Source organism: Onychostruthus taczanowskii, unplaced genomic scaffold (genome assembly GCF_017590055.1).
Source record: "Onychostruthus taczanowskii isolate IOZ18803 unplaced genomic scaffold, ASM1759005v1 scaffold19, whole genome shotgun sequence".
Taxonomy (NCBI): Eukaryota; Metazoa; Chordata; class Aves; order Passeriformes; family Passeridae; genus Onychostruthus; species Onychostruthus taczanowskii.
In genome coordinates, this window is record NW_024499128.1 from 13,492,936 (window position 1) to 13,520,232 (window position 27,297).

Sequence of the window (27,297 nt, forward strand, 5' to 3'; positions counted from 1 at the left end):
CATCCCCGGTGACTTTCTGTGTTTGAGGTGACTCAGGAGTTCAGCACAGTTCAGTGTTTAACTCATGATGAGGTAAGTCGTTTCTGTAGCTCCGTGGCTCTCTGCCTTCTGAGGATTATTCATACACAGAGAAAAGGTGTTGCACCTGCCCCAAGAGTAACTGCAAACAGCACCTGCGGAACACCTGTGCTTTTCCAAAGAATTTAAAGCAAGTGTTCTCCAAAAAAGCACTTGTCAGAACACATATCCTGGGTTTTCAGTGGGAGAGCCCTGACATTTCTGCTGCTGGACCACTACAGGTTAGCAGTCTTGCTCTCCATCAAAGGATATTCCCCTTATTGGAACTGCAGCTCTCGGTATCAAGTCTGACCAGTCCCTACACCTGCTCTCGTGCAGGGTTGGCACCACTCTGTTTATTTTCCGAGGTTTTGTTTTGCTCTGGGGTGGCTTTAGAAACACAAACCCCATCCCCATCCCAATCAGTGCCAGCTGCCAGTGCCTTCCCCAGCCCTAGAGTGGGTTGGGGGGTGTTCCCTCCTGTCAGGGGGCTGATTGCATGACCAGCACTCGCTGATTGCATGATCAGCACTTGCTGATTTAACCCAGCTCTGAGGGCTGCTGGGGCTGGGCAGAGGTGCTTGAGCAGCCTGAGGGGAAGAGGAAACTCAGGAGCAGCTCAGCAGTGGGGAGCTCAGTCAGTCTCTCCTTAGCACTGCCTGCAGCAGGTGTGAGCAAACCCTGTGGAGAGCTGTGATCTCAGGGGCTGCTGCACATGCAGGTACAGGTGTGGAGTGGAAGAAGTGTGCTGTGGCCCACTTTGTGATGTTTGCTTGCTCTCCCCAGAGGTGAGCCCCCCGTGCTCCCTGTAGGCTGTGCTCTGGGGCAGCTGGCCCCTCTGCACGGGTAGGCAGGTCCTGAGTCAGGGGTAACGGGGCCAGAGCAGCTCCTGTGCCAGCACCACCGAGCTGGCAAGGAAGGAGCTTGTGGTGGGGTGTTCCTTAGCTCTGCACTTTGCTGTTACTCCTGCCCCTGCTGTACAGAGACAGCTCTGTCTGTAACACCAAGGGGAGGTGGGTGGGCTGCTCTATTCTGCTCTGGATCTGTTCTGCCACCGCTGCTCACGGGGCAAGACTGTCATGATGAGCTGGTATTTGGTGCTGTTAGTGGTGATGGGGATGAGCCACGGCTCTCCCAGGGCTGGACCAGGGGCTGAGGCAGATCTGCTTCCCACTTTTCCTGTGGCCTCCAAGGGACTGCTCAGGGCAGAGCTGTCTGGGGACACCTGAAGTCCCAGCGGTTTTGGTCTCTTGCTGGTTAACATTGCTTTGTGAAAGGCCTTTTCACTGTTTCTGCTTGCACCCCATGCTCCTCCTGCCTGCTCCAGAGCTGGGTCCCACAGGATCCCCCTGCTCCATCTCTGCTGAGAGGCCTGGGGTATCTGGCTGGGAGGCTTGGCCCTGCTGAGAACCTACAGCCCCTGGGCAGGCAGAGACAAGTCCCCTCAGCTCTCAGGATGCCTGCAGGGAACTAACTCATACAGGTGGTTTAAAAACAAAAAAAAAGGCAAAGCAATTACTCAAAAATATATCTTTATTTTTTCAGTTTTTCATATATTTAAATAATTCAGTTAAAATAGGTTTTATTGCACATTAAAGAACCTTTCTGGATTCTCACTGTCCTCTATAAAATAAGGTCATAGAGAAAGGAAAGGAGACTCTTCCACTCAGACACCCTGACACTCTCTGCATGGCTCTGGCCCTACAGACCCCAACAGCCAGTGTGGGGTGGGCTCTGCTCATCATCTCACAGGGAGCTGAAGGCAGCAGAGTGGGCTGTGGCAGGAGGGAGCCCTCGAGGCTGTGCTGCACAGGAGGTAAAACGTGGGTGCTGACACTGCTCTGTGGACGGGAGTGCGTGGGGGCAAGGTGGATGAGGTACAGGTGGGGTGAAACATCCTCCAGGCATTGCCAGCTCCAGGGCAGGCAGGTGAGGAACTGGGTGGCTGCAGGAGGAAGTCCTTGCCTGGGGTTGAGCAGGAAAAGAGCAGCCAGCTAACTCCCTGTGAGGCTTCTGGGAAGTAATTTAATGAGCTCCTTGGAAGTTATGTTTAAGGGTTGCCTGAGTGATGTGGAATGGAACAAGCTTGCAGAGGATGCACTTCATTACTGTGCTCCAAATTGGATTTCATGCCCTTTCAGATGATTCTTTGGGGATGACTCGGGCTTTCCTACCCCAGCTGTATAGTAACTTGCTCTACAAGCCCAGTTCTGGTTGTCCTGGCTTTTCATCTCACAAGAAAGAGCTCCTCAGGCCACCATTCGAATCAGGTTTCTAATGAAAATTCAAGTGAGAGCTTTCCTTTTATGTTCTTTTGTGCTTTACCCAAGCCCCTGTCATGCCCTTCCTACAAATGCCACCCTGGATTCCTGACAGCCTGGGGTTTTTCCCACAAGTCCAGCCACACAGCAGAGAGCAATTAGTGTTAATGCTCAATGTGGCATCAATCTGCTGCTGTGGAGCAATTCCTGCCCACATGCAATGGGGTGTGTGCAGCTGGTGGCTAATGCGTGCCTTTGCCTGGTGAGACATCCCAGCTTAGCACCACATCCTGCTCCAGCCATCTCCTGCCACCATTAACTCCAGAACTGATGTTGCTCGAAGCTCCGAACGTCTCTGAGCCCTTGGCTTTTGTGCGTGAGCTTTGCTCAGGGCAGCTTTACTGCCAGTTCAATCCCTGAGGAAGGGTCTGACCTGACAGCCCCTCGGTGCCGGTCTGGATGGGCGCCCTTGGCCCCGGACACGTGGGTGCAGCGCCCGCCTCTTGGTGTCAGTGCTGGCCGAGCTCCAGCGTGTCAGGCAGCTGCTCTGTGAAGGCCGTCTCCAGCCGCAGGGTGCTGTAGTTGGGGGGGGGAGTCCTGGGCAGGGGGCTGTCCTGGGGCAGCGGCAGGCGCAGGGCGGTGGTGAAGGTGGGCAGGTCCTCGTCCAGGCACGCGGGGTTGTCGTGGCCCTGCCTCTCCGGGTCGCTGGCGCTGCCCCGCCGCCGGCCGTTCCACCACTTCTTGGCCCTCTGCCACTGGCGCCGCATGACGATGGACAGCGAGTCGATGAAGAACACCTCCACGATCTCAATGACGCACACCACGGAGCAGCTCATCCACAGGCCCAGCTGGCCCCCGAAGTTGGACAGAAGAATGACGAGCTGCAAGAGCGGAGAGCACGAGGTTAGGGTCGGCAACGGGCACGTGTCCGTGGTGCCATTACGGGCAGGGAGACGGGGCCGGGGCACCCAGGGCTCGCTCAGCGCTCCCAAATGCTGTGGGCCCATCTCTGCTGTTGCTCTCTCTGGCTCAGCTTCAGAAGGAGCTTGGAGCTGAGCTTGCTGCGCAGCCCCTGCACGGCTCGGGGCTGGACAGGCAGAGACGTGGCCCGAGATAAGGGCTGGAAAGGGCAGGACCAGCCCAGAGGTGCATATCTGAGATCAGCTTCCTGCCCCTGCCCCTGTGGGATCGCTCCCCTGGGCAGGTGAAAGCTTCCAGCCTGCGTGGGAGGAAGCGCTGTGTCTCCTGGGAGCAGGGAGCAGCATGCTCACTCACCGTGTTGGCAGGATTCTCCGAAATGAATCTCTCGTTCAGGTCCTTGTAAAACACCATGAGGTTGGCAAGGTCTGTCCTGGGGAAGAAGGAGGCAGGCAGAGGGTTTAGTAAAACAATAACATGAAACATACTGAAAAACTATGCAAATAACCAGTTGGACCAGTAGGGCTGGGCTGCTCCAAGGGAGCTTTTTCCCCAATTGCCATCATTAGGGCTGCTGAGATCGTATCAGAGCTGGAGGTGCAAGGCAGGAACACACAGGGGGACTTACTTGTTCAGCTTCTTGTTGAGTTTTTGCCCTTTGTCCCAAGAGAGAACCCGGAGCATCCAGTCCTGGAGAACAGACAGAGAATGCTGCTCTAGCTGCAGGTTCTTGTGCAGAGACCCTTGGGAAGGGACTCATGCTCCACATCTCCTTGGGCTAGTATGGGTACCAGAACTGAGTGTGTGACAGGCCAGCTGAGCCCAAGGGGATCTCCCAAGAGAAATTTCAGTTTAATGATGATCTCCTGGAGGGGAAGCCCTGAGCTGGAAACTACAGACTGGTCTCTGGGAGTAGTATCACTGAATGCTACTGAGTACCCCAGGGCCTCCTGCTGTTGTGCTGAGCCTCTGGGGTTACTCAGTGCCTTGTGCCAGGCTGCTGTTCTGGGGGAGTGCAACTGGGGACTGACCTCTGACACGACGGATGGCCACTGAGCAATGCTGGTGGTGAGCGCCCACTCCTTGAAGCTGCAGAGAGAGGCAGGATGTCACTCGTGAGCTCCAACTCCCACACACACTTTACCTCTGGCTGTGGCAAGGACTTACCTGCAGGCGTCTTTGCAGATCTGCTGGCAGCCCAGCTGCTCCTTCACAAACTTCTCATGCAGTCTGTAGTAGCAGTACACTGCAGGGGAGAAGCAGGATGTGTGTGAGAAGCCAGAAAGAAAACCTGCTACCTGGGCTGGAGTGGGACATCTGGGGCATAGGTGGCCTTTGTGGCCATCGCCTACATGGTGGGGATAAAAAGATTTACCCTAGAAATATTGCAAAAGACTCTTGAGAAGTGGCTGTCACTTGATATAGGCATGAAAACTGCCACACCTGGACAAGCCCTCCACTCGACTGTTCTGTGGTGGGCACAGGTGACAAGCCATCAGGGGAGGGTTCACAAACCAGTCAGTGTGAGCAAGGGAGGCACTTCTGGCTCTGGGTGTGGGGGCTTAAGTGGGTTAAAGCAGATTTGCCTCATCCCAGCATGCTGGGTGTGCAGCAGCTGTGACAGAGACACCGGGGGTGCTGGCACAGGGCTGTGTGACAGGGACACTGGGGGGGCAGGGGACAGGGCTGTGTGACAGGGACAGAGGGAGCTGGGTACAGGGCTGTGACAGGGACACTGGGGGGGCAGGGGACAGGGCTGTGTGACAGGGACAGAGGGAGCTGGGTACAGGGCTGTGACAGGGACACTGGGGGGGCAGGGGACAGGGCTGTGTGACAGGGACACAGGGTGCTGGTACGGGGGGGGTGCTGGCACAGGGCTGTGTGACAAGAACATTGGGGGTGCTGGGTACAGGGCTGTGACAGGGACACTGGGGGGGCTGGGTACAGGGCTGTGTGACAAGGACACTGGGGGTGCTGGTACAAGGCTGTGTGACAGGGACAGAGGGTGGTGGGTACAGGGGTGTGTGATAAGGACACTGGGGGTGCTGGCACAGAGCTGTGACAGGGACACAGGATGCTGGGCACAGGGCTCTGTGACAGGGACACTGGAGGGCTGTGTGATAGGGGCACAGGGTGCTGGGCACAGGGCTGTGTGACAGGGACACCGGGGGTGCAGGGAACAGGACTGGCAGCTGAGGCACGTGCAGTGCCAGAGGTGCTTCAATACTAACTCCAGTTTGGGTTCTTCTTGTAGTTGCAGTACTCGGCCCCAGCGGGTAAGGGCTGCGCGTACTGGGCACAGCCACACGAGTCCACCATGGCCTTCTGGAAGCAGGAGTGCAGGCAGATCTGGGGAGAAAAAACAGAGCTGGGGACTAAGAGGCAGCACCAAGCTCCAGGCTGCTGTGCACCTAAAAACATCCTGCTTATGACAACAGCAGTGGGATGGGAACCCTGTTTCCCTGGCCTTTAGGCTCTGCTGTGAGTGAATACAAACACGGTGCACAGTGGAGGGCTGAGGTTCTAGTGCAAAAAAAAAAGAATATAATCTCCTTGGAGAATTACATATATGGTGGTTCTGTGAATGCCCCTACTTCCCCTATAGCCACCAAAAGCTTCAGTGTTGCAGTGCTGCAGTTGCTCTCTAGAGAGTCAAGGAGAAGGCTTAAGGCCTGCCATGGCACATGGCCCATGAATCACTAACTAGGTGTGGGAAGTGACTCACAGCAGCAAACGTTCAGGCTTCCACCAAACCCTGCTGGTGCCTACTAAGAGAGGTGAAGCTGGGAGGATTAACAGGGCAGCAGAGCTGTGGCTTGTGCTAAAACACTGGGACATGCAGGAACAGAACTTCTCTTTTAAATCCCAGTCAAGCCTTTCAGTCCCAGTCCCAGCCCTCCTGAGCACTGAGTTTCGGTGAGTACTGTTATTAAAAACCTGAGATAATGTCTGGGTGATCCTACCTGGCACTACACCACGGCAGATTTCATATTCCCCATAAAACAGAAATTCAGCCTAGACCTGGGCTTTGCAGCAGGCAGCAGCTAATGTAAATACAGTTCTTCAAGTGGAGAGTACCAGAGCAACTGACACTCTCCAAGAGGACCCAATTACAGAAACCATGCAAAATTAGTGGAAACTTACTCTGTAAACAAACATCCTGCTATCTGGATACTGATTAGATGGTTTCTGTTATTCTTGGAGTCCTAAAGGTCACAATTTCTGGCTTCAAGGGTTACTAAGCTGCAACCTTTACTTGGCCAATATTTTCCAGTCTCACATTGCTTGAAAATTGCCTAATGAGCTCATGTTCTCTCTTTATCTAACAGGGTGCCTGAGGGAACTTCAAACAGCAACCACTTAGGAATAAAAGTTGGATTTTAAGAAGTGCCGTCGCATTTTACATCAGTGGTAAAAGCAACAGCCCTGTGCTCAGACTGTTCCCAGTTTCAGGTCCTGAACCACAGACTGTTATAAAGCTTTCCATGCAGGCAATTTTCAAGCAACTGATAAACCCAAATGTAATGGCTTTACCTGGAGTGAATAGCTCTTGTTATAGAGATTTTCCACAGGTATGTCAGCTCCTGTCTCTGTGCAGTCACTGTAGGGTTTGCTCAGCTTGCGAGACTGAGTCTGAAAAGAAAAAACGTGTGGTTTTGGAGTTCAGAGAAACCAAAGGATTCAGTGACACTTTATCCCAACTCTGAAACTGTAAGTGATAAGGCAGCTTTGAATAGAATGTTTACCTTTTGCTACCTAAAGTGATTTGTCGATCCCTTGTCAAAACAAGGGTTTTTTGTCTCTAATATCCGTTTCCCAAAATAACTGTTCTGCTGGGATTCTCTGCTGTCTTCCTGGAAACCTTCTGCAGGAATGCAGGGTGGTGTAATCACAGCAGTGAGGATTTTTCAAAGCAGAGTAATCCATATGCATGTTCTCTCCTAGTCTTAGAGGCTGTGTGTCCTTTACTCTGGATGTTTGCGTTCTGAGGGACGGCAGTTGCCGGGGGTTTTGGGTTATTTTCTGTGAGGATCCCCACCTGCCTGAGCTGCTGTTGCACTGGCTGCTCCTGTGCTGTGGGTAAACAGCACTTGAGGCTCCACTGGTGCTCAACAGCACCTCTCTCAATCCACTCTAAATCAAATGTTTGTGTCTCCCTCAAACCTTTCTCCAGGTGCTACTTTGACCATTCCTCTCAAATGCTAATGACTTTTCCCCACTCCCAATCTCTGCCCAGAGCAAAGAGCTCTGACATGCCAAGTCTGTGCCTGCAAGCTCTGTGAAACCAGGGCTGGGAGCCTTCAAATTCCCCGAAATCTGATTCCAGCTCCATGGCCCACTTCCTGCAGACTGCCTTACCTCCCTCAGCCCCTGCTATCTTTCTGCACTAATTATCCACTTTACAATGGAGTGGTCTGAAGCCACAAGAAACATCCATTTAAGAATCCATTCACTGATCTTTCTCTATAGAGTTTTAAATTAGAATTAAAAATTCTGTACAAAGGATCAATCCAGCAGGAACAAGAGAAAGGCAGTTACCCCTGAGGCACTGAATGCAGCCCCCGAGGCCACACCTGATAAGAGCATACCTCACCACTTTGTCTACAGCAAGAGAAGGCTCTGGGCCAGTATGGTGCAAGTCAACACTTTTAGAGATGCTCAAATCTCTCTTTGGAGGGAAAGATGGAATTTCAATACTAAGAGATATGTTACTTTGAAAACTGACTGAAACCAGCTTATAAATTCCACATTCAATGTAGTGCCAAGACACGACCTCAGTCTGCTCCTGGGGCTTCCAAGAGATGATCGATCCTTTGTATAGAATTATTTTGTTGTGGCTTATGCTCCTACAAAACTTACTTGTTCCTTCAGGTACTGAAATAGTTTCCAAACTAAATATTTAACTGAAGCGTTGCAACTCTGACCAAGCAATGCCTTGTTTGCATGCCAAACATCTTGGAATATTTTTGGAGGTGGGGGGCAGTCCTAGCACCCAGCAGAAAGCCATGAGCAATAACCAGGCACTGATGCTTGTTCAGAGCCCAGCGAGCAGCACCGTGGGACACAGCTGCTGTGTCCTCCTTTGTGACCTTGCACGTGGGGACAAGCACTGATCTGGCACCTCGGTGCTGCAGCCCTGTCCTGACCCCCACCACTCAGCAGGCTCTCCGGAGTTGTTTTTTCCCAGCAGGACAGTGATCCCCTGCTTTTTTCTGAGACCAGAAATTGTGTCCAGCTTCTATTTTGGCTGCCTCATTAGGATGCAATTGGATCCCTTCCTCGTGACAAATCTTTTATATACAGACATTAAGATGTATCTTGCTTTTTATACTACAGCAAAAGTTCAACGCTATTGTGCTAGGAACACATTACATTAAATATTGAGACTGCCTTGTGTGACCTTCTCTGTACAGTGTGATGGTGACAGAGTCTTAAGAGAATTCGTGTCCTCACACCATCCAGGTTCCCAAACCTCTCAGTCATGCCTGACCAAGGAGCTGCTGCCAGTTTTCCAGACAGCTGGAAGACAGATAACTATCTGCATTTTGTAAAACATCAGCCCTCTTTTAATGCCTTTTCTAATGCAGGGCCTATCAGATGCGGCATATCAGATAAGCAGATGGCTGATGCTCCACCAGAAAGAAAGGCAGAGCTGAAGTGCTCACTTAACAGCCCATCCAGATGAAAGGGGACCTGACACAGCTTTCGCTGCTGTGCCGAACCCCTTGGGCCAAATGCCTCCTCTGAACTACACTAAATGGGGAGAGCAGGAGCTGCAGCTCTCCTTGCCTTTGCTCGCTGCTGGCAAAAGCAAAGCTGCTGCCCACGGGAGTGGTTTACTGCTGGGACAGAGAGAAAACCAGCGAAATGAGGTTTACATTCACAAAACAGTTCAAGGGGTTGTGTTGTGGCCGCTCCTAAGGAGCCGACCCCAGCGCGGGACCCACAGCTCCAGCTCCTCGGCCCGGGACCCTGGCAGGGTGAACTCCCTGCTCACTGCTAAAGCCAAACAAGGCACTTGACAATACATTTCTGTGGTTGTGGATTTTGCTGTGAAAACAAAACCAAAAATCCCCTGGAAAGCCAAGGGGTGGAAGAAAAAGGAGAACAAACAATATCCCAGGCCAGTTTGGTTTAGAAAGACCTGATTTTCCCACGGTCTATTTTTCAGAAAAGTGCTGTCACAGGATTTCCTTCAGGGCACTTCAGCTGCTGAGTGGGAGGTATTTAAAGGCCTCTGAGCTGCTGGCTCTCTGAAATCACCCCATCAGTTCCTATTTACAGCTAGCTGTACCAAGGCAAAGGTGTGCCTGAAAAGGAGATTGTTGCTACTCACAAAGTGCATCCCTATGGAGGTGGCTGCTGCAGTCTCAATTTCCGTGCCAATGTCTTCAATGAAGGGATACTCGTTTTGGTCGTGGATCATGATCTTGGCTCCTGTGGATGTCACCAGGAAGGGGTTGTAGTCTGCTTCGTCGATGTACAGAACAACCTGCAATCCTGAGCCACAGAGACAAGGCAGGAAGTTACACCAGGAGCTAGAGCCACGTTTTCTGGTCAGGGAGGGCAGCACGGTTTGTTTCATGTTATCTGGCCTTCAGTAGAACTGTAACAGCCAAGCACAGCCTCTGCCCAGCCAGACCAAGACACCTGCAGCCAGTAACATCCCTTGGTGGTACTGAGTACAGCAACCAAATAACATCTGCTGAGAATGTGGCTGGAACTCACTTAAAAAAGTTATATAACTGGGCAGCAGTAATTTCAGCTGGAAAACATTAGTGATGCAATGATATTATCTGTATTCTCAGGCAAGAGTTTGCACTAGTTCAAACAGGCATTTCCCCAATCAGCCTGTACATCTACAGCCAACACATCGCTCACGCTCCAGCAGGATCCAGTTTGCTGAACCACTTGTTATCAAACAGTTCCTCTGCAAACCGCCCTGGAACACCACACGTGTGGAACACCAGGTGTGCAATGTGCCCTGGAACAGTCCAGGTGTGCACAGGGCCCCGGAACAGCCCAGGTGTGCAATGTGCCCCAGAACAGCCCAGGTGTGCAGAGCCCTGGAACAGCCCAGGTGTGCAGGGCCCCGGAACAGCCCAGGTGTGCAGAGCTCTGGAACAGTCCAGGTGTGCAAAGGGCCCTGGAACAGCCCAGGTGTGCAATGTGCCCCAGAACAGCCCAGGTGTGCACAGGCACTCACCGTACTCGCTGCCGCCCGTGGAGGTGCTCAGGATGGTCCCGCTCTCGCCGCTGTTGAAGGTGTAGCAGTTGCCGTGGAGGGGGTGATGGAAACGAGTGAAGTGCCTGGAAGAAATCGAATATCGTGACATTGTGGGAGAAAGGCAGCACATTTGGACTTCGGTTTTGACAGAGACAGACCAGGACTGCATGGGGGGCTTATTAAACTTATTGAAAAGAAGTTTATTTTGCTGAAAGATGTGGGTCTCTTTCTGAGTAACTTGAAACTACGTGGCAGTATGATCTAGTTTAGTATTTCAGAAGATGGAAACTCGAGGAAGTTTTAATGCGGGAACGGGGGCTAATAGCATGGGGGAGGCAGATTCACAGACCTAGCAGTGGCTTCTGCTGGAATTCAGCAAATACCAAATTTTCCATTCCTACATATTATGGACTTGGAAATAAGCTGTTAAGATGGCAGGAATTTTCTGTGCACTGACCTTTTGTCACAAGATAGGCCATCAAAGAAACACGTCAGTATAAGGTCCTCCGCAGAATAACTCAATTTTTCTTTAGTCTCCAGGGGAATTTGTGCCATGATGTTCATGTAGTGCAGCTTGTACCACTCCTGGATAGCGTTAACACCCGAACTGAACGTGTACAGGGCACACTCACTGCTGTTGTTTGCGTCACACTGACAAGCACAGAGGGGAAAAAGCATTTCAGACAGACTGAAATCAGGGATTCTACAAGGCAGGTGTAAATTAAGGATGGCACATCTGACAGTGTTTCTCTTCCACAGAAATAACCATGTATGAAGTTACAGAGGGCATCAAAGACCTTTTATGCAGGGCTAAGTGATATCACCAAATATTTCAGGACCAAAAGAGAGGCCACAGATGACACGGACTATTTGGGAAGACTTCAGGAAGGTACTTCTCTAGAGGGGAATCTGCAGCAGCCATGGAGGCTTAGGCAGAAGAGCAGACAGAGTGCCCTTCACCGCTGTGCACTGCAGAGCCACCTGAGCAGGCAACAAAACCTGCCAGAGGGACACTGACCCCAGCACAGCCCTTTGCTGCCCCACAGGGAACTTGCTGGCCAGGGCACAGTGACACTCACCAGCTGAAAGCCAATGATGTCATTGGAATCACCCGAGTTCACGATGGACGAGTCCTTGTGAAAGACACTTCCCTCTATTTTCCTCTTCTGCCCACTGTGCAGGTCAGTCGCTGTCCTGGAGAAGTCCTCGACCTTCAGCAGAGGGATCTGTTCGAAGAAGTCGCTCCCCGTGCTGTTCCAGTCATCCACCGACCGGCGCACCTTGGACTTGCCCTCAGAAAATCCATAGAAAGTTTCCAAAGCTTTTTTTGTCTCTTTGTCCAATTCAGATAAATATTCTTTCATGGCACTGTACCTGCACGGGAGACAAGGCAACAGTGACATCCCATCCCACCTCTCTGCCGGCTGCACTGTGGATGCCACGGCTTGGGACACAATTCCCTGTGGAAGCCTCCCACCAGGTTGTCACATCAGTGAGGGCAGACACAGCTATGTCCATGGAGAGACCTTGGAGCAAGGACCCCAGGAAGCAGAGCAGACTGAACTGCAGAGAAAGTTCTCCCAAGACCCTCAAGCTCCTTATGTTATGTCCATGGAGAGACCTTGGAGCAAGGACCCCAGGAAGCAGAGCAGACTGAACTACAGAGGAAGTTCTCCCAAGACCCTCAAGCTGCTTATGTTAGGAAGTCTGAGGAGGCAGAGTATGTGAAATAAGACTTCATCTGTGAAGCGTCATCAAAGAGCTGGATTCCCAAGGGGACTGGGGTGGGAATCTGGCAGCAGAACAGAGAGCCATGTAAAGCATGATTTGACAGGAGAAAAAGTATTGTTGATGAATCATGTCAGAACCTCCCACAGGGAAAGAAAGAAGCAAGAGAGGAGTGAGAGATGTGCCCTTTCCATTTTTTAGGAGATGATGCTGTTTGTAATCCTGGAACTTCGGTCCTGGGAGGAAGGGGATTTGAAGAGAGCCAAAGAGGTGGCAGGGACTGTCTGGAGCAGAAAGCAGCACGAACGGAGCCGAGGTCAGCAGGCAGCAGTGAGGGGAGAGAGTGTAAGCCACGCAGCGCAGAGGGGGATGTGGCACACCAGGTGCCCTACAGGGAAAACCCTCGGTGGGGAACGTGCTGACACGGAGCACCGGGACGAGCTCGGGAAGGAAGCTGGCGCTGTGCGGAGCCCCCATCCTCCCAGCAGCTCCCCAAGCCTTACTTGTACGGGTTGATGTTGCAGATGGTGACGGCGGGGAACGGCAGCTTCTGGAACTGGACGGTGACGGAGACCGAGGCGCTGTAGTAGTTCATGAGGAGCTCGGCGCACTGCCAGAGGATGAGCCCCACGGCGCTGAGGGTCAGCACGATCCAGAGCAGGCGGCGCAGGCGGCCGCGGGACACCACGATGCGGCGGCAGCCGTGCGTGTTGGTGTTGAGGCAGTACCAGCGCATCAGCTCGCTCAGCGTGGGCGCCTGCGGGCCGCGCACCGGCAGCGTCCGCTTCAGCCGCGCCGTGATCTTCTTACCGGGGGCCGTGGCGGCCGCTGCGGGGCAACCGGGCACTGAGGGGGCGGCTGGGGGACCGGCGCCCGCCCGCCGCCCGGTGCCCCGCCACAGCGCGGCCGCAGGGTCCGGTCCCGTCCCGTCCCGTCCCGTCCCGTCCCGTCCCGTCCCGTCCCGTCCCGACCCGTCCAGTCCCCCCGGAGCCGTCACCCGCCATCCCACCCCCGTGGCGGTGTGTGATCCCCGGAACGGCCGTCCCGGGGGGATCGCGCTCGCCGCGCCTCACCTCGGCCGCCCTCCGGCGCCATGCTCCTCTCGCAGTGCCGGCGCCGCTGCCGATGGGCCGGCGGGCGGCCGTCCCGGTACCTACCCCCGCCACCGCCCCGCCCGGAGCGGGCCGAGCGCCGGGCGGGGATGCGCGCTGCGCCGCGCCGCCATGTCGCGGGTGAGCGGCCCCGGGCCGGCCGGCAGCGCCAAGGAGAAGCGCTCCTTCAGCAAGCGGCTTTTCCGCGGGAGGGCGGCGGGCGGCGGCGCGGGCTCGGCCCCGACCGCCACCCCGGCCCCAGCGCCGTCCGGGCGGTCGCTCGGCGGGTTCATGAGCCGCGTGCTGAAGACCCTCTCCACGCTCTCGCACTACAGCAGCGAGCCCGAGCCCCGCGGCGCGCTCGCCCCGCGCCTGCCCCCGCCGCAGGCGACGGGCGGCCTGGGCAGCTGCTTCCCGCCGGGCCCGCCGCGCAGCCCCGAGCCCCCGCCGCGCCCCGCCGGCACCTCCGAGGCCGTGCCCGGCGTGGCGGGGCTGCGCAACCACGGCAACACCTGCTTCATGAACGCCATCCTGCAGTGCCTCAGCAACACCGAGCTCTTCGCCGAGTTCCTGGCGCTGGAGCAGTTCCGCGGCGGGCCGCCCCCCGCCGACGGGCCGCCGCCCGCGCCCGGCGAGGTCACGGAGCAGCTGGCGCAGCTGGTGCGGGCGCTCTGGACGCTCGAGTACACCCCGCAGCACAGCCGCGACTTCAAGGTGAGCCGGGGCCCGTCCCGTCCGGGCGGGAGCAGCGAGCGCAGGGCCGCCGGCAGCGGCCCCGGAGGGCCGGTGCCCGCCGTGCGGAGGTGGCGGGGCTCGGGGCTCAGCCGGTGGTGCCGTGGCTCACAACAGGTCCAGACGCGGCACGACGCCTCACCATCACACCGGCAGCGCCGGCTGCCCCGGTCACCGGCTGTGGTGGGTATCTCGCCGCCGGTCCGAGCACGCAAGCGGTGGGAAAAGCCTCTGGCCTTGCCGGTGCGTGCCAGCCGCTCCGGAGCGCCGTCCCTGCTCGCGGCATCCTCCCGGAGCAGCAGGGGACAGCGCCGGGCACCACGGCAGCGCCCTGCGGGTGGCACAGCTGCTGCCACTGTGCTCCTGGCTCATGGTGTTTGATGCTGGCTGATGGCTCTGGGTGGTTTTTATCGGTGGAAATACCCATTTTACTGTTTCGTTCCTCTACTGTGCTACCATTAGGGAAGTTGCAACTAACCGTTGTTTGGGAGTTGTGAGCGTGCAGGCAAGGAGGCTGTTGAGAGCTGTGCCTCGCAGTCTGCTGACCAAGAACCTGTGGGTCTGGGCTGATTTGGGGAGTGTGTTTCAGGAGTACCTGCGTGTACTCTCTTGCTGGGACTCGCTGGTGTTTGGCCCCGCGGTGTTCTCCTGCTGCAGCCCCTGTGCTGCGGTTCTGACAGCCCCTGCCCTGCCTGGCCTCGTGCCTGCCCAGGAGCTGTTGGAGCAGAGGGCTTGCTCCTTGCACTGTGGTGTAAAAACACCCTGCCGTGGCTTTGGATGAAATCAGGCACAACTGTTTTAAAAGTGCCCTAGGCCTGCTTTGCCTCCTGGAATAGGGAGAAGTATTACTCCTGGCACAGGAGACTCTCTGGCTGTGTGAGAGAATCAGAGGGTGGGTGGTAGCCTCCACACCATCAACTTAGAGACACTTAGGGGAGTGTCTCTACCACTTCTAGGGGTACTTTTCTTGCAGAGGAGATGTTCAAATGCATGAAAACAGTGAGAACATTGACAGGGTCTTGGGCCCTCTGTGTGCAGTTCAGCTGGGGTGCACAGCAGGTACAGTGGTCCCAAAGTCAGCTCTCCCTTGGTGCCTGCTGGATGGTGGGATGTCCTAGAGGGTCCTCTGAGGTGGCAGTGGCCTTTGGCACCCCCACTCATTTGCATGGCCAGCACCTCTTCCCTCTCTTCTCCTGTGTCTTTTGAGCAGCTGCACCCACCTGTCCTGCAGGGGGTATTCCCTGGACACCCTGGCTGTTTGCCTTCTCTCCGGATGCCTGCCACAAGGACCACGTGTGGCTCTGGTCTTTTCGGGACAGGTTTTTGTGGGGGAGCTCTTGGAAAGCTGATCACTCGCCGAGTCCAGTCTTGGCAGCACCACGGGGCACTCACCTTGACCTGTCACTGCTCCTGAGGTGGTGTGGCAGGAGAAGAAATTGTGGATTTCTCCTGAGTAATAGCAGGAAAAAGGGTTGTGAAAGCAGGATTGTCTTCTGACAGTGGAGCTGATAGAAGGGGCAGCAGCTCTCTTTCTAGGCCAGGCTCTGCTGTTCACGCAGGCTGTGGGAGCAGGGCTGGGTACGAGTGACAGCAGGAGGAAGAGCATCAGGGCCAGGGATTAAATTAAGGCCGTGTTCCGCGGGTGTTGAGAGCAGAACTTTGCTGTTTGCAAGCACTGCTGACAGGAAGGAGTGCAGTTCTGCTTGTGGATGGAGCTGTGCCCGTCCATCTCCGACCTGCCAGGTCCCTGGAGGTTTTGAGAAGCCTCTTGCTGGAGGGAATCTGGTTCCAGTCGATCCAGTTCAGCGCTGCACGGTGCCAGCAGCCTGGGTCCTGCTGCAGGACTGTGTTGTGTCGGTGCTGTTCCCTTATAGAGGAACTTCAGTTACTTCTAATATGAAATTAATGTTTCTAAAGGCAGTTAAGTTGCCTGAACCTGCTATTAAATTCAGTTTTAAATTAAACTTTTTCTCAGCAGCAGATTTGCACACATCATTTACAAATGTAAACAATGGGCTTAGATTGGAGAAAGGCAAATATCAGTATTTTCATTCTGGAAACTGCTGCTTCTCCCCAAAACAAGGAAAACATCCCCCCAGCTTGTTCTGCTTAGAGGGTGGAACATTCCTGATCTGCCTTGATGTAATTGTTTTTAAGGGTGTAAATGTTTTCACAGAGTAATTTTGGGCTTTCCCTCCAACAGTAATAGCCACTGACAGTAATATTTATTTGATAGGCAAGAGGCTCTTTATTCGGCATGCTTTCAAATCCACGTGTTGTTTTGTTTGCTATTTTCCCTCTTTTGGCACCAAATGTAACTGGGAAAAGGCACTTGCTAATTCCTAAATACATCTCTGCAGGTACTAAATGTATTTTAGGACAAAGGATAATACTTCTTTTTTTGCTCATTCTTTTATGTGTAGGCTTCTCTCTTGGAAGAGAGGGAATTATTTTCAAGGAAGCATGTCTTAAAGTCCTTGTGGACAGGGGCCTTTGAAGGAATTATTTTTGGAATGCTTTTTACCCTCAGCTGGTTTTCCTTGGTAGTGTCTTCTCTCTTTTTAAAGGAAAACACTCTTTTTAACCCATGTCATGGGTCTCTGAATGATGTAGCTGCTGAAACTAAGGAAAATGCAGTTTGAACTTGGTTTGTGATAAATGGTTCATCTTGTAGTCGCAGGTTGAGGGGGAGCCTGGCAGAGAGCTTGTGCTCAGAGAGGGGAGGTCGGGAGTGCTGACAGAGCAGGGGAAGGCAGGGGTGGGGGAGGCTGAGGTAGCAGGGAAAGGTCCCTGAGGACTGGACTGAGAGGTGGAAGCAGAAGGGTTGGGTTCCTGGGCTGGGAGCAGAGCGGGAGCACCATGGCAGGGCTGGTAGTTCCTGGGTGTCTCTGCTGAGGATGACTTTATGACTTTCCCGTTGGTCCTGTGCTCCTCTGCTGTTTGCTTGAACAATCCTTCTCTTCCGATTGCTCAGTGGGTTTTGTTTTCCTGCCCAAACAAAGCTGCTGCTTTCATAACAGGGGCTGATATTGCAGCTTGTGCTTCCTCTTTCCCCTTTGTGATGGTGTGACAATGGTGACAAACATCTATTGTATAGGCAGGGCTTTGGGGTTGTTTTTTTGCAGGGAGCTGTCCCGTCCTGCCTGCAAAGTTCCTGGGAGTGTCAGACAGGGGACAGAGTGCCCTTTGTATTGCAGCCCTCGGAGGTGATGGTGGGGGTCGTCAGTGGGAAGGATTTTCATTTAAACTAATTGGGCTTGAAAAATTATGTTCTTATGCAAATCCTCTGCCTTCTGTGGAGTGTGGGTCTTGTGTGAATGGTGAGGCTCTTGCTGTTTTGAGGCTTTCTCTGAGGCTCTAAGGCAGTTGACCACTGAAGCATGCCAGTGTTTAACAAGACCCTTTGCACTCCAGAGCTGGCTTTGCATTTCTCCTCCTACGAGAAGATGGCCTTGGCTGTGACCTGCAGCATGTTCAGCAAATACAGCATGGTCACCATAACTCGGTTGGGCTGGATTGTCAGGATTGGATCTGAACCCAGAACGAGTCCCTGCTGGTAGAGCAGGGATTATTGTGCCAGGTTAAAAGTGCTGCTTCCTTTTCTATTTATTTTTAAACTTAGTGTGAGATTTCCAGGTAGCTGTTTGAAACTCATTTCAAGGTGTTTTGGGAATGCATTTGGTGCAAATATCTCACTTTGGGACAAGCAATCTGCCAGCTGTGTTGGGCACTTCTTTGGGAGTTAATCACGAACTCCTGAGTTATGAAGGAGCTCCTGGAAGTGTTGCCATGGTCAGATCTCTGCCTCCTGTCGAAGGTGCAGTGAGAGCAGCTCCCAGCAGGGCTGCTGGGGCAGCGTGGCTGTCAGGAGCTTTGGTCCTGCTCACAGAGCTGTCAGCCCCAGGCCCTTCTGCTCACCAGAGCCCTTGTGCCTTGCTAATGGGGCCAGTGATGTGTCAAATGTGATCTCCTGGATTGTATTTAGTTGTCTTGCTCTCTGCCTAGAATAGGATCAGTTATTTTATTCTGGATAGGGTCAACTGCTTATTCCTAAAGTATTTCCACAGAGAGCAAACTGTTTTCCCCCTGCACAGAGGGATAGAAGGAAGGGACATGAAAGAATGAATGAATGTGAGACTCTTCACCCTTCCCTTCTGGTTGCTTGGCTTTTGGTTCCTGGTGCTTCAGTTTCTGTGTTGCTCTAAAGAGGCTTTGAGTGGGTTAGGTGACATGGGATGTTGACGTGCTTGTTGCAGTTCAGTCCAGGTGCTTCCAGTGGTGGCATCATACTGAGGAGATTTGTCCTAGGGCTGCTCTGAGAGTTGGAGTCGAAACACTTTCCTTGAAACAAAAAGCAAGTTACAAATTTTCTACATCATTTTTCTGATGGTTCTTGACATCAGGGAAATGCAGTTCATTGGGATCACAGAGGTCTGGCAGTCTTGCCACTTAGACCTTTTTTTTTTTTTTTAATGTTCATTATCAATAAGATGCAAGTCCATTGCTGCATGTATGGCTTGTTTTGTTTTGCTTATTTTCTTGCCTATTTTTCCTTACAATTGCTTCACTCTCTTTCTACACACATACTTCCAAACCCCTTGGGAAGGGTTTCCTAGCAGATCTGGTTGCCTTAAGGCAGCTGTCTGACTTACCTGTGAAATCCAAATGCTTTCTGGGGATTTCTGTGTTACGCTTCAAACTTTGATCTGAGTGATGCAGCACAAGGCTGGGGAGCCGGGGCTGAGCAGCAGAGTCCAGGGGTCAGATGTGGTTGCTGAGGGGGTTCTGCTAGAGGGGGCAGCAGAACTGTGGTGTGGGTGCTCCTTTCCAGAGCAGAGGGTTGGGTGGGGCAGGAGAGACCCCAGTGTGGAACAGCTCTGCTCCTCCACTGCCAGGTGCCCGTGGGGTTGGCAGGACCCTCTGTGAGGCTGGAGGGGCAAATGTACATCATTGCCAAAATGTGTTTTCTGTCTTCTGAGCTTCCAGGTTTTTATTTCCGTGCTGCTTATGCAAAATGACACATGGTGAAAGTATGTGGTGCCTGGCAGCCCGTGGAAGCAGTGAGGGGGATGCATGTTCCCAGGCAGCTTAATTGGATCTGTGCTGCCCTGTGCTTTGTACGTGGCCACACTTCATTGGAGTGAACCCATTCTTCCTGCCATTTGAGCAAAGCACTGCTTAATGAACTTGTTAGCATATGGCTGTGTCACTGGAGTGAATGTTTGTTATAAAGTGCAAGGGGAGGCATCTCAGAATGGCAATGATGGGCACCCCCATCCCAGATTCTGTGTCCAGCTTGGGACCTGAGGCAAAGCCTGGAGTGAGAGGAGAGGTGCAGGTGTGCAGCTGGAGCACGAGCTCCTTGGGCTGCTGAGCCAGCCTTCCTGTCTGCCCTCTGTGCCAGCATTTACTGATAGTCCTCTACTGGGCTGCTTCACGTTTGTGGCATTCTTCTGCTCCTCAATCCCTCATTCCTTTGAATCCCACCCATTGCTCTACTAGCGTAGCAGGAAAACAAGTTCTTGCTGAACAATTTGGGGTTTCTGCTCCTTGTAAGGGTGAATTCTTCCAGCAGCCAGCACTGACTCCTGGTGGTGCCTCTGGCAGCAAGAGCTGCACTGCGGGGAAGGGCCTGGAGAGGAGTGTGCCAGCTGGGGAGTGCAGCACCCACAGCCACCCCTGTGTCCGTGCTCACTGGGCAGCCCTGGGTAGCGCCATCTGCACAGACTTCACTCTCTCTTATGCATTGAAGGAAGGTGCTTAACGGGGATTAACAGGCTTCAGCCTGGAAGGGTGAGAGTAGCTGCTGGCATGAGAGGTGTCAGGCCGGGGCTGCTGCCATGGTGCCTCTTGCCTGGGCTTGTTAAACGCTGGTGCTGCTGTGCTGCTCCCTGCAGTGCTCCTCATGGCTTTGCTTCCTAAGTGTTCTCATGAGGGCTGTGCTCGTTGCCCCTGCATTGCCCAGGGCAGGACCGTGGGGACACACTGCCCATGGAGCTGCCGTGTCCCATGGGGTGCTGGTGCCTCTGGATGCCCACAGGGCAAGGAGGAGTGTTTAGTCCTGCCCTGGCTGCTGTGACAGACCTGTCATCAAAGCTCCCTTTTCCCTGTTGGAAGCCTGTGCTAAGGCCAAGCCTACAGTGATCTCTTCTGCCCCTGACTGGAGGGGTCCCTGCCTGAGCCCCAGGGCCTGAGCTGGGTACTGGTCTCCCCAGAAAAGAACATCTCCAGAGAGGGGAAAGAGCTGTCTGTGTGTGAGCCCAGAGGGCAGTTCAGGTAAGCAGTGTCTGCTGTAGAACTTACTCAAACACAAAACTGTGGTTGTGGGCTTGAAAAAGAGAAATAACGTGCTTGAGCATAACTAACTCTTCAACAGAAGATAAAGAATAGCCTTTCTCTGCTGCACATGTGTGTCATTGGGTCAGGTCTCTACTGAGCTGTCTTTATCTGTTTATGTGCAGAATCCTTCCACAGCTGCTTCCTAGCAGGGCCACACTGGAAAGTAGCAGACTGGCATTTTTCCTCTAGTTGTCTTTGTGAACTGGAACAATAATAGCAGCAAAGAAGAGGCCAGTAGTTCAGCTCTGTTTTGATCTATTTATTGCATCTATTTAGAGCAGTAGATGAATTATTATTAAACTTTCAGTGGCCTGGTAAAAATGATAATGTGTCTTTGCTGTAGATCTGCTTCACGGACAGGCAGGGACTGACATGGTTGTAGGGTGCTTGCATTAAGGGTACATAAGTGGGACAGGAAATTTTGATTTCCCCCTTATCTCTTTGGATGGAGCCACTTCAGGGTGTCTGTGTACCACTGCCTGCACATCTGGTGGAATGGAGGATTCACCCACCTCCTGCCAGGCTCACAAGGGCTGAGCTGAGGAAAGGGCTGGAGGTGCTGGACATCGTGGAAGGTGTTGGGAGGCAGTGTCAGAGTCCATGCCCGCTCCTGGTGCCTCATAGCTGAACCAGCTGCTGCAGAATTGTTCTGGAGTCATCCTTACCACCCTGCGGTGCTGGATGGAAGCTGGTCAGATGTGCCAACTCTGCTTACAGGAGACCCAGATTAGGGCAGAGGATTAATGGCTCCTGGGGGTTGGTAAATGTGGTGGTTTACCACACCAAAAAATGTGTTTTTAAAGCATTTTCTTCCTAACTCTGTATCTGAATCCAGTTACAGCTGCTGTTGTGTTACTGCAGGACCAGCAAAATTAGCTATTGTCTTAAGTGATGAGCAAAAGAGGGGTGAAGGTTTAGGGTTGTGGCAAGGGCAAGAAACCTTCTGCTGGGCTGGAAGGGCAGACTTGGAAAGTCAGTATGGAGAGGTGCTGGGTGGCCAGTGCTCAGTGATGAGTTCTTGCTCATTTGTCTGCTTTGCCTGTCAGATGTTGAGGAGCTGTTCAGGAATGGCCAGTCTGGCTGCTGAGAGGCTGCAGACCCCCACCCATAGCACAGGGTTGTGGGGACCCCCAGGGCTGTACAGCCCTGTCTGTAGCTGAGGGCTGTGGGCACCCTGATGCTGTTCTGCCTGCTGCCCTCAGCCCAGCAGGGAGGTGTGGGGGCTGTGTTTGGTGCTGACCCCTCAGGCTGGGGTCTGCTCTACAGGAGTTCCTGCTGTTTGTCTCAGTTAAATTGTCTGTTTGAGTCAGCACCTCTGTCTCCCTCAGATTTAATCATGTCCCTCAGCACTGACTGTTCTGTGTGTCCACTGTCCCCCCACACCCTGTGTGTCTGGAGTTGCTGCCACAGCCCTGGGGCTGGGAGGAGGGCACACGGCATCCCTGGAGCAGCAGCCCCCTGGAGCAGCAGCCGCAGGGGTTTCAGCAGTAAGGGACCCACTGGTAGCAGTGCTGGCAGGAGGTGTGAGTGGCACTGGGAACGTGCTGCAGGTGCTGGAGTGTTTGTTTAGCAGAGCCTCTTGTGAGGAAGTTGCATCTGATATTTTGTAGTGCTTCCTGAATCACTTCCAGCATCTTGTGATGTGTCTCCACAGCAGCTCTTTATCCTTAGTCCACTCAGGCTGCAAGAGAGTTGAGAAAACCAGAGCAATTATCGTGGAGATGCTTCTGAGCTGAGCAGTGACACAGATACAGAGCAGGCACGTGGCCGCTGTGCATCCCTGGGTTCGCTGTGCTTGGGATTGGCACAGACTGGCTGCTCCCTGGGGACACTGCAGCACCAGGGACACACATCAGCAGAAGCCAGGGAGGCTCTGGGCTGGAGTGATGTGCTCTGCCTCTGGGGGAGAGGCAATAACAAATACTAGTCTGGATTGCCAAAGTCCTTATGTTTCTGTACAGAACCCCTCCATGTGTCCTTTCCACTTGAAATGCTGGATTTGCTTTCTCCCAGCAATGCCAGGAGCCTTTAATCATCAGCTGTGTCTGGATGGGCCCTTGAAGGGCAGTGACAGCGTGTGTTGGCTGAGCTGGCTGGGACAAAGGACACCAGATGAGGCTGCTGGCTCTGGCTGATGGGGGACCATCAGGGCCTGCTCTGTCACACCTGTCCATGCCTTGGCACAGCGGGGACACGGCTGGGGACATGGCTGGGGTCAGCACTTCCTGCCCTTGGCTCTCGGTGGTCAGCTCGCTGAGAAGAATGAGCCTGGCTTTGCTGTGACCTGCAGTGCTGCTGGAACCCCCTCCCTCGGTGGGACAAGGGACATGATCCCTTGGTGCTGGGCTGGGAAGGATGGGCACAGCTGTTACAGCCCAGGTGTGCCACTGCGGGAGCATGTGATGCTTCTGGAGAGGTGTAGTGAGGTGACCACTAGACTGGACTACAATCTCAGCCTCACGTGTTAGTGACTGACTTTCAGTTTGAAACTTGACACAGTAATTTAAGGGCTACATTTAATTTTCGGTGTAGGTTTTTTTGAACCAAGTTAATGTTTGCAAAGCAAGTCCCCACATGTGTGCCTTGTGTTCTTCCCTGCATCATTGTCTGGGTGCATTCAGCTTGCCTTTCAGCTGGAGGAGGGCAAGAGGCATCGGGCTGGTACCTGAAGAGACTTTTTTAGATCCATTTTATGGATTATATTTTATCTTTTTTTTCTGCCTCTGGATTTTGCGTTGCTTAACAGGAGCTAGGAGCAGAGAATGCTCTTCGGTCTCCATTAATCTTCAAGTTCCCACAAACTGCTTCAAATTTCTCTGCCCCATTTGCAGCAGCATCCCAAGCTGGGGGTTACATTGGACACCAAGCAGAGGTGCTGGGGTCACACCGGTGTGGCACAGAGTGTTGGCTAGGTACCACTCCCATGGTTCAAGCTGTGTGCACATATTTTATGTGGGAGAGTGCTGGTCCCTGCACAGCAAGGGCAGTAAATCTACTGTCAGAAGGCCTGCACATATGTAATGAGAGCAGATTATTTCTGTTTCCCATTATTTTGCAGCCTTGAGACAGTGGACAGATTATAGAGCATAGAGAGTGTATGTTTATCAGTCCTTGCCTGCCTCTTTCATCACCACCCCCCTCCCCGGTGACCCCATTTTCAGAGGGATAAAGCGAGCAACCCAACCTCATTTCTCAAATCTGTTGCAAACTCTGATTAGAGGAGTGGAGGAGCTCTGGCACGAGGCACTTGTGCAGCCTGCTGGGCCCAGGCTCTGCAGCCTTCCCACCCATTCCTGCCCTGCAGGTGCTGTCTGGCCTCTGCTCGTGCCACTGTCCCTCTTGGGGACCCTGCTCAGTAAGTCAGAGTCCTGTTGAACAGTTCTTCTCTCTGCAGGTGTGCCGAGGATGTAGGTGCAGCACAGCATGGGATGGGTGCTGCTCCTGCTCTGGTTGCTCTGGGATGCCATGGTTCCTGGTGTCCAGGGAAAGCTGCACCTCCCTGGCTGGGATGGCAGTAGAAGACAGTGTTTAGGTTGAGCGAGTTATGCATAGTGGAGTCTTGATACACAGTGGAAAAAATTCCACAGTGGCCTGTACTACTCCTGTGCTTGACAGGGTGCTGATGAGAAGTAATTTTGCTCTACCTGCATGATGATGATCAGACTGTAGAAGCATCTGTGATTTAGATGTCCTGATCCTGGCTGAGTCCTGGAACTGTAGACCTAGATTAGCATTGAACATCTGCATCAAGATTTTGGGAAATGTGTGACCTCACCAGAACCACAATGAGCAAGACAGAGTGTGTGGGCATTAGGAGACTAAACTGTTGTTTTGCTTCAGCTTGAACAGGCAGAAGATTCGGTGAGGGCAGCAGTGTCAGGTGCTGCGAGGCAGGGCTAGGTGTGCTGGGGTGGCCTGGGCTCTGCTGAAGCTGTTGCTGCACTGTCTCTCCCGTGCAGAACATCGTGTCCAAGAACGCCATGCAGTACCGCGGGAACGCCCAGCACGACGCCCAGGAGTTCCTGCTCTGGCTGCTCGACAGAGTCCACGAGGATTTGAACAACGTGGTGAATTCTGGTGGCATGCCTCCACTCAAGGTAAGGGATTCTGCTGCGGGACGCTGTGGGAGTCCAGCTTTGCACACAGGCTTTCCTTTTAAAGGAGAGTAGCTCTCCCCATTGGCTTCTGAACTTCAGTAGTTCAGATGGAACAAAAACTTGGGTTAAAATAATGTTTGTTTCTGCCCTGGGAGTGTAAGCAGCTGTTCCACTAATCCCTGGTGAGTGCTCCCTGAGGAATCCCTGAGTCGTGTTTGAGTGGCTCTGTGATAGCCAGGGGGTGTTAACCTTGTCAGGTGTGAGCCCTGTGCCCTTCCCAGGGCTGCCCTGCCCACCTCACCTTCCTGCATGCCCACCCTTGGAGCAGAGTGTGCTTGGTAGTTAAAAATGCTTGTGACATTTTCCCAGTGATTTTTGGCTAAGGAAGGCAACATTTGGCTGGGGTTTTGGAGCCACCTGCTTGGTGCACCCCCCACCCCTGGGTGTGCCTCAAGGGTTTGTTCTCTCTTTTAGCCACCGCTGGAGGATGATGTGCTGCTGGAGGGCCCAGCCTTTCCCATCAGTAGCACGTTTGTGCAGGAACTCTTTCAAGCCCAGTACAGGTATGGTATTTTGTAAATTTGTTGAATGTGTGGGTGACCCCAGTACAATTCTAAACTGACACTAGCTCCCAGTACAGTTGGGACTGGTGTCACTGTGTTAACAACTGTTTCTGAATTCCTGCTGAACTAAGACCTTGCTCTAGAGGAAAGAGAGAATTTCACTGCTTCAAAATTGGTATATTCTGTCTAAATCTGCAGTATGTACCACTAACCTGTTCCTGTGCATCCTGAGAGTGAGTCAGTGCTTCATGAGCAAAAGCTCAGGAAAGCCTAGTGCTGTGGGGCTCACCCTGACTGTGAGAGGGAAGAGCCCATGGCAGGATCTGGAGGTGCCTGGGAGTTAGGGATCCCCAGTGTGTGCAGAGTGCTTGTCATCTGGCACCTGGGAATTCTGAGAACATTTCCCTTGAGTTTCCCTTCTTTCTGGGAAGAGAGCTTTCTAATTTCAGAGCTATTGGAAGAGAACAGCTGAATCACCAGTGTTCCTTGATGGCTTGTGCCTGTACTGCTGTGAGAATTAAACTGCTGGGCTTCCTCCCCAGTGTTTGCCAACTCTTCCTTTGCAAAGGCGAAACCTTAAGCCTGGTCTAAGACACAAAGCCATTGTAAGGTGCAGATTGGTTCTGAATGAGAATGGAATTCTGGAGAATGAGAGTGGACTCTTGTCTGGAGCTTTTCCTGTGTAAGGGCTGTGTGCACCCCAGTGCTGTGTCCCTGTCCTGTAACTTCACCTCTCTCCAAAGACAAAACCCTTCCAGGCTTTCCCGTTGGATGTGCCGTCGGTGAATGTGGGATTTGATGGTTTATCCATTCCCAGTGCAGTGAGTGTAACTGTGCCCTGTTGTCCATGTTTGTCCCAGGTCCTCCCTGACGTGCCCTCATTGCCAGAAGCAGAGCAACACCTTTGACCCTTTCCTGTGCATCTCGCTGCCGATCCCTCTGCCGCACACCCGGTACGGAGCCGTCCCGAGCCCTCGGCTCCTTCGTGCGTGTCGTGTTCCTGAATGTGCTACAGCAGGAAGACAATGCCACCAACATTTCTGATAAGTCCTTAGAAAAGATAGATAGGACTGTTTTGCTTCGCAGGTGAAATGGAAAATTGAGATTTGCGCTTGAAAGGCCTATCCTTCCTATAGAATTAATTTTGGGAGAAAAAGTCTTTTCTTCATATAACCAAAATATTTTGCTTTTCACTTGATTTTATAGCATTTTAAAATTAAAAAAGGGAAAAGGCTGAAGCGCTTGGTTTTTTGAGAGCAGCCTCACTGATCACTCCAATTAAAAAAATTGAAGTTAAAATCTTTCCTGCAAAATGTTTTGGTTTTTTGAAAGACAGCTTATGTAAATAAAGAAAAAACTTCAGGGGAGGAAAAAAATCCAGATGAAACATTCAAAGTGAATATAGAGATGCACAGCAAGACTACCTGTGCTATAGCAAACTCCTTCACCTGGTGTTTGCATCCAGGAAACTTGTGTAGGTTCCAAGGCAATGGAACAGGGTGATGATAGGGCAGATTAAACATCACTGTCACATTTGCTCTGGAAATCCCTGCTTCACTGCTGGTGGAGGCTGAGTGGGCTGTCCAGGGAAGGTGTCCCCTTGCTCTTCTCTCCCCAGCAGTGCTGCTGGCTGCTGTTGGAGGCAGGATTGAGGGCTGAGAGGCAGCCTGTTCCCAGCAGCAGCTCTCCAAGTACTTCAAGGTGCTGTCTTATACTGACTATCCAAGCTTCCTTTCTGGATCCCTGCTGGAAAACTGTTTGCCTTCTCATAGACAGTTTTGGTTTTGGCTTTGTGGGCCTCTTTTGAGATGTTCTGCTTGTGGCAGCAAGTAACACCAGGCCATATAGTAGGAAAGGAGTCTGTAAATCTAACACCCTTGTCGTGCTGCAGCTGAGTGTGGATCCAGACAGTGAGGAGGGCCCTGTACGAGGTGGGCAGCTGGATGTGCCCAGCTGGGCTGAGGCTGCTCGGGCAGTGCCCAGAGGTGCTCAGCCCAGCCTGGCAGTGCTCCATGCTCTCCACAGGCCCCTCTATGTCACCGTGGTGTACCAGGGCAAGTGCTCGCACTGCATGCGCATCGGGGTGGCCGTGCCCATCTCCGGAACAGTGGCCAGGCTGAGGGAGGCGGTCTCCTCGGAAACCAAGATACCCACGGAGCAGGTAAGGGGCTGGGCTGCTCACCTGTGTGCCCTCCCTGCACTGGGAGGGAGAGGGGAGGCTTTTGTCCCTTGTTGGATATATAGCAAGGAGGCAAGGCAGTGGTGGGAATCTGGATCCTGCTT

At 53.1% G+C, this 27,297-nt stretch overlaps 2 protein-coding genes across 8 annotated transcripts in view; one reads left to right on the plus strand and one right to left on the minus strand.

Moving 5' to 3' along the window:
• Positions 1-1,580: 1,580 nt before the first annotated feature.
• Positions 1,581-13,374, minus strand: SCNN1G (sodium channel epithelial 1 subunit gamma). Its single transcript, XM_041401432.1, has 13 exons — positions 13,266-13,374; positions 12,696-13,020; positions 11,544-11,838; positions 10,922-11,115; positions 10,444-10,547; positions 9,574-9,737; positions 6,771-6,869; positions 5,468-5,585; positions 4,404-4,482; positions 4,268-4,325; positions 3,865-3,926; positions 3,594-3,669; positions 1,581-3,199 (listed from the first exon to the last, which is right to left on the minus strand). The coding sequence occupies exons 1-13, from the start codon at positions 13,285-13,287 to the stop codon at positions 2,828-2,830; spliced, it is 1,968 nt and encodes a 655-aa protein (XP_041257366.1). The 5' UTR covers positions 13,288-13,374; the 3' UTR covers positions 1,581-2,827.
• The window catches only part of USP31 (ubiquitin specific peptidase 31), a 30,590-nt gene continuing 16,666 nt past the window's right edge, over positions 13,374-27,297 (plus strand). For all 7 annotated transcript variants that reach the window (XR_005952438.1, XR_005952439.1, XR_005952436.1 and 4 more), the window contains exons 1-5: positions 13,374-13,997; positions 24,314-24,451; positions 24,926-25,014; positions 25,875-25,967; positions 27,040-27,175. Coding sequence is in view for 1 of the 7 variants with exons in the window: in XM_041401431.1 (XP_041257365.1) it covers positions 13,416-13,997; positions 24,314-24,451; positions 24,926-25,014; positions 25,875-25,967; positions 27,040-27,175 (1,038 nt within the window). In the remaining 6 variants the exon portion in view is untranslated. The remainder of the gene's footprint in view (positions 13,998-24,313; positions 24,452-24,925; positions 25,015-25,874; positions 25,968-27,039; positions 27,176-27,297) is intronic.

Bases quoted from the DNA above. Each gene is read 5' to 3' on its own strand.
- SCNN1G (XM_041401432.1), bottom strand. From the start codon at position 13,287: ATGGCGCCGGAGGGCGGCCGAG. The intron at 5,586-6,770 runs GTAAAGCCATTA...TTTTCTCCCCAG, and splicing joins ACAAGAGCTATTCACTCCAG to ATCTGCCTGCACTCCTGCTT. The intron at 3,927-4,267 runs GTCAGTCCCCAG...TCTGTTCTCCAG, and splicing joins GGCCATCCGTCGTGTCAGAG to GACTGGATGCTCCGGGTTCT.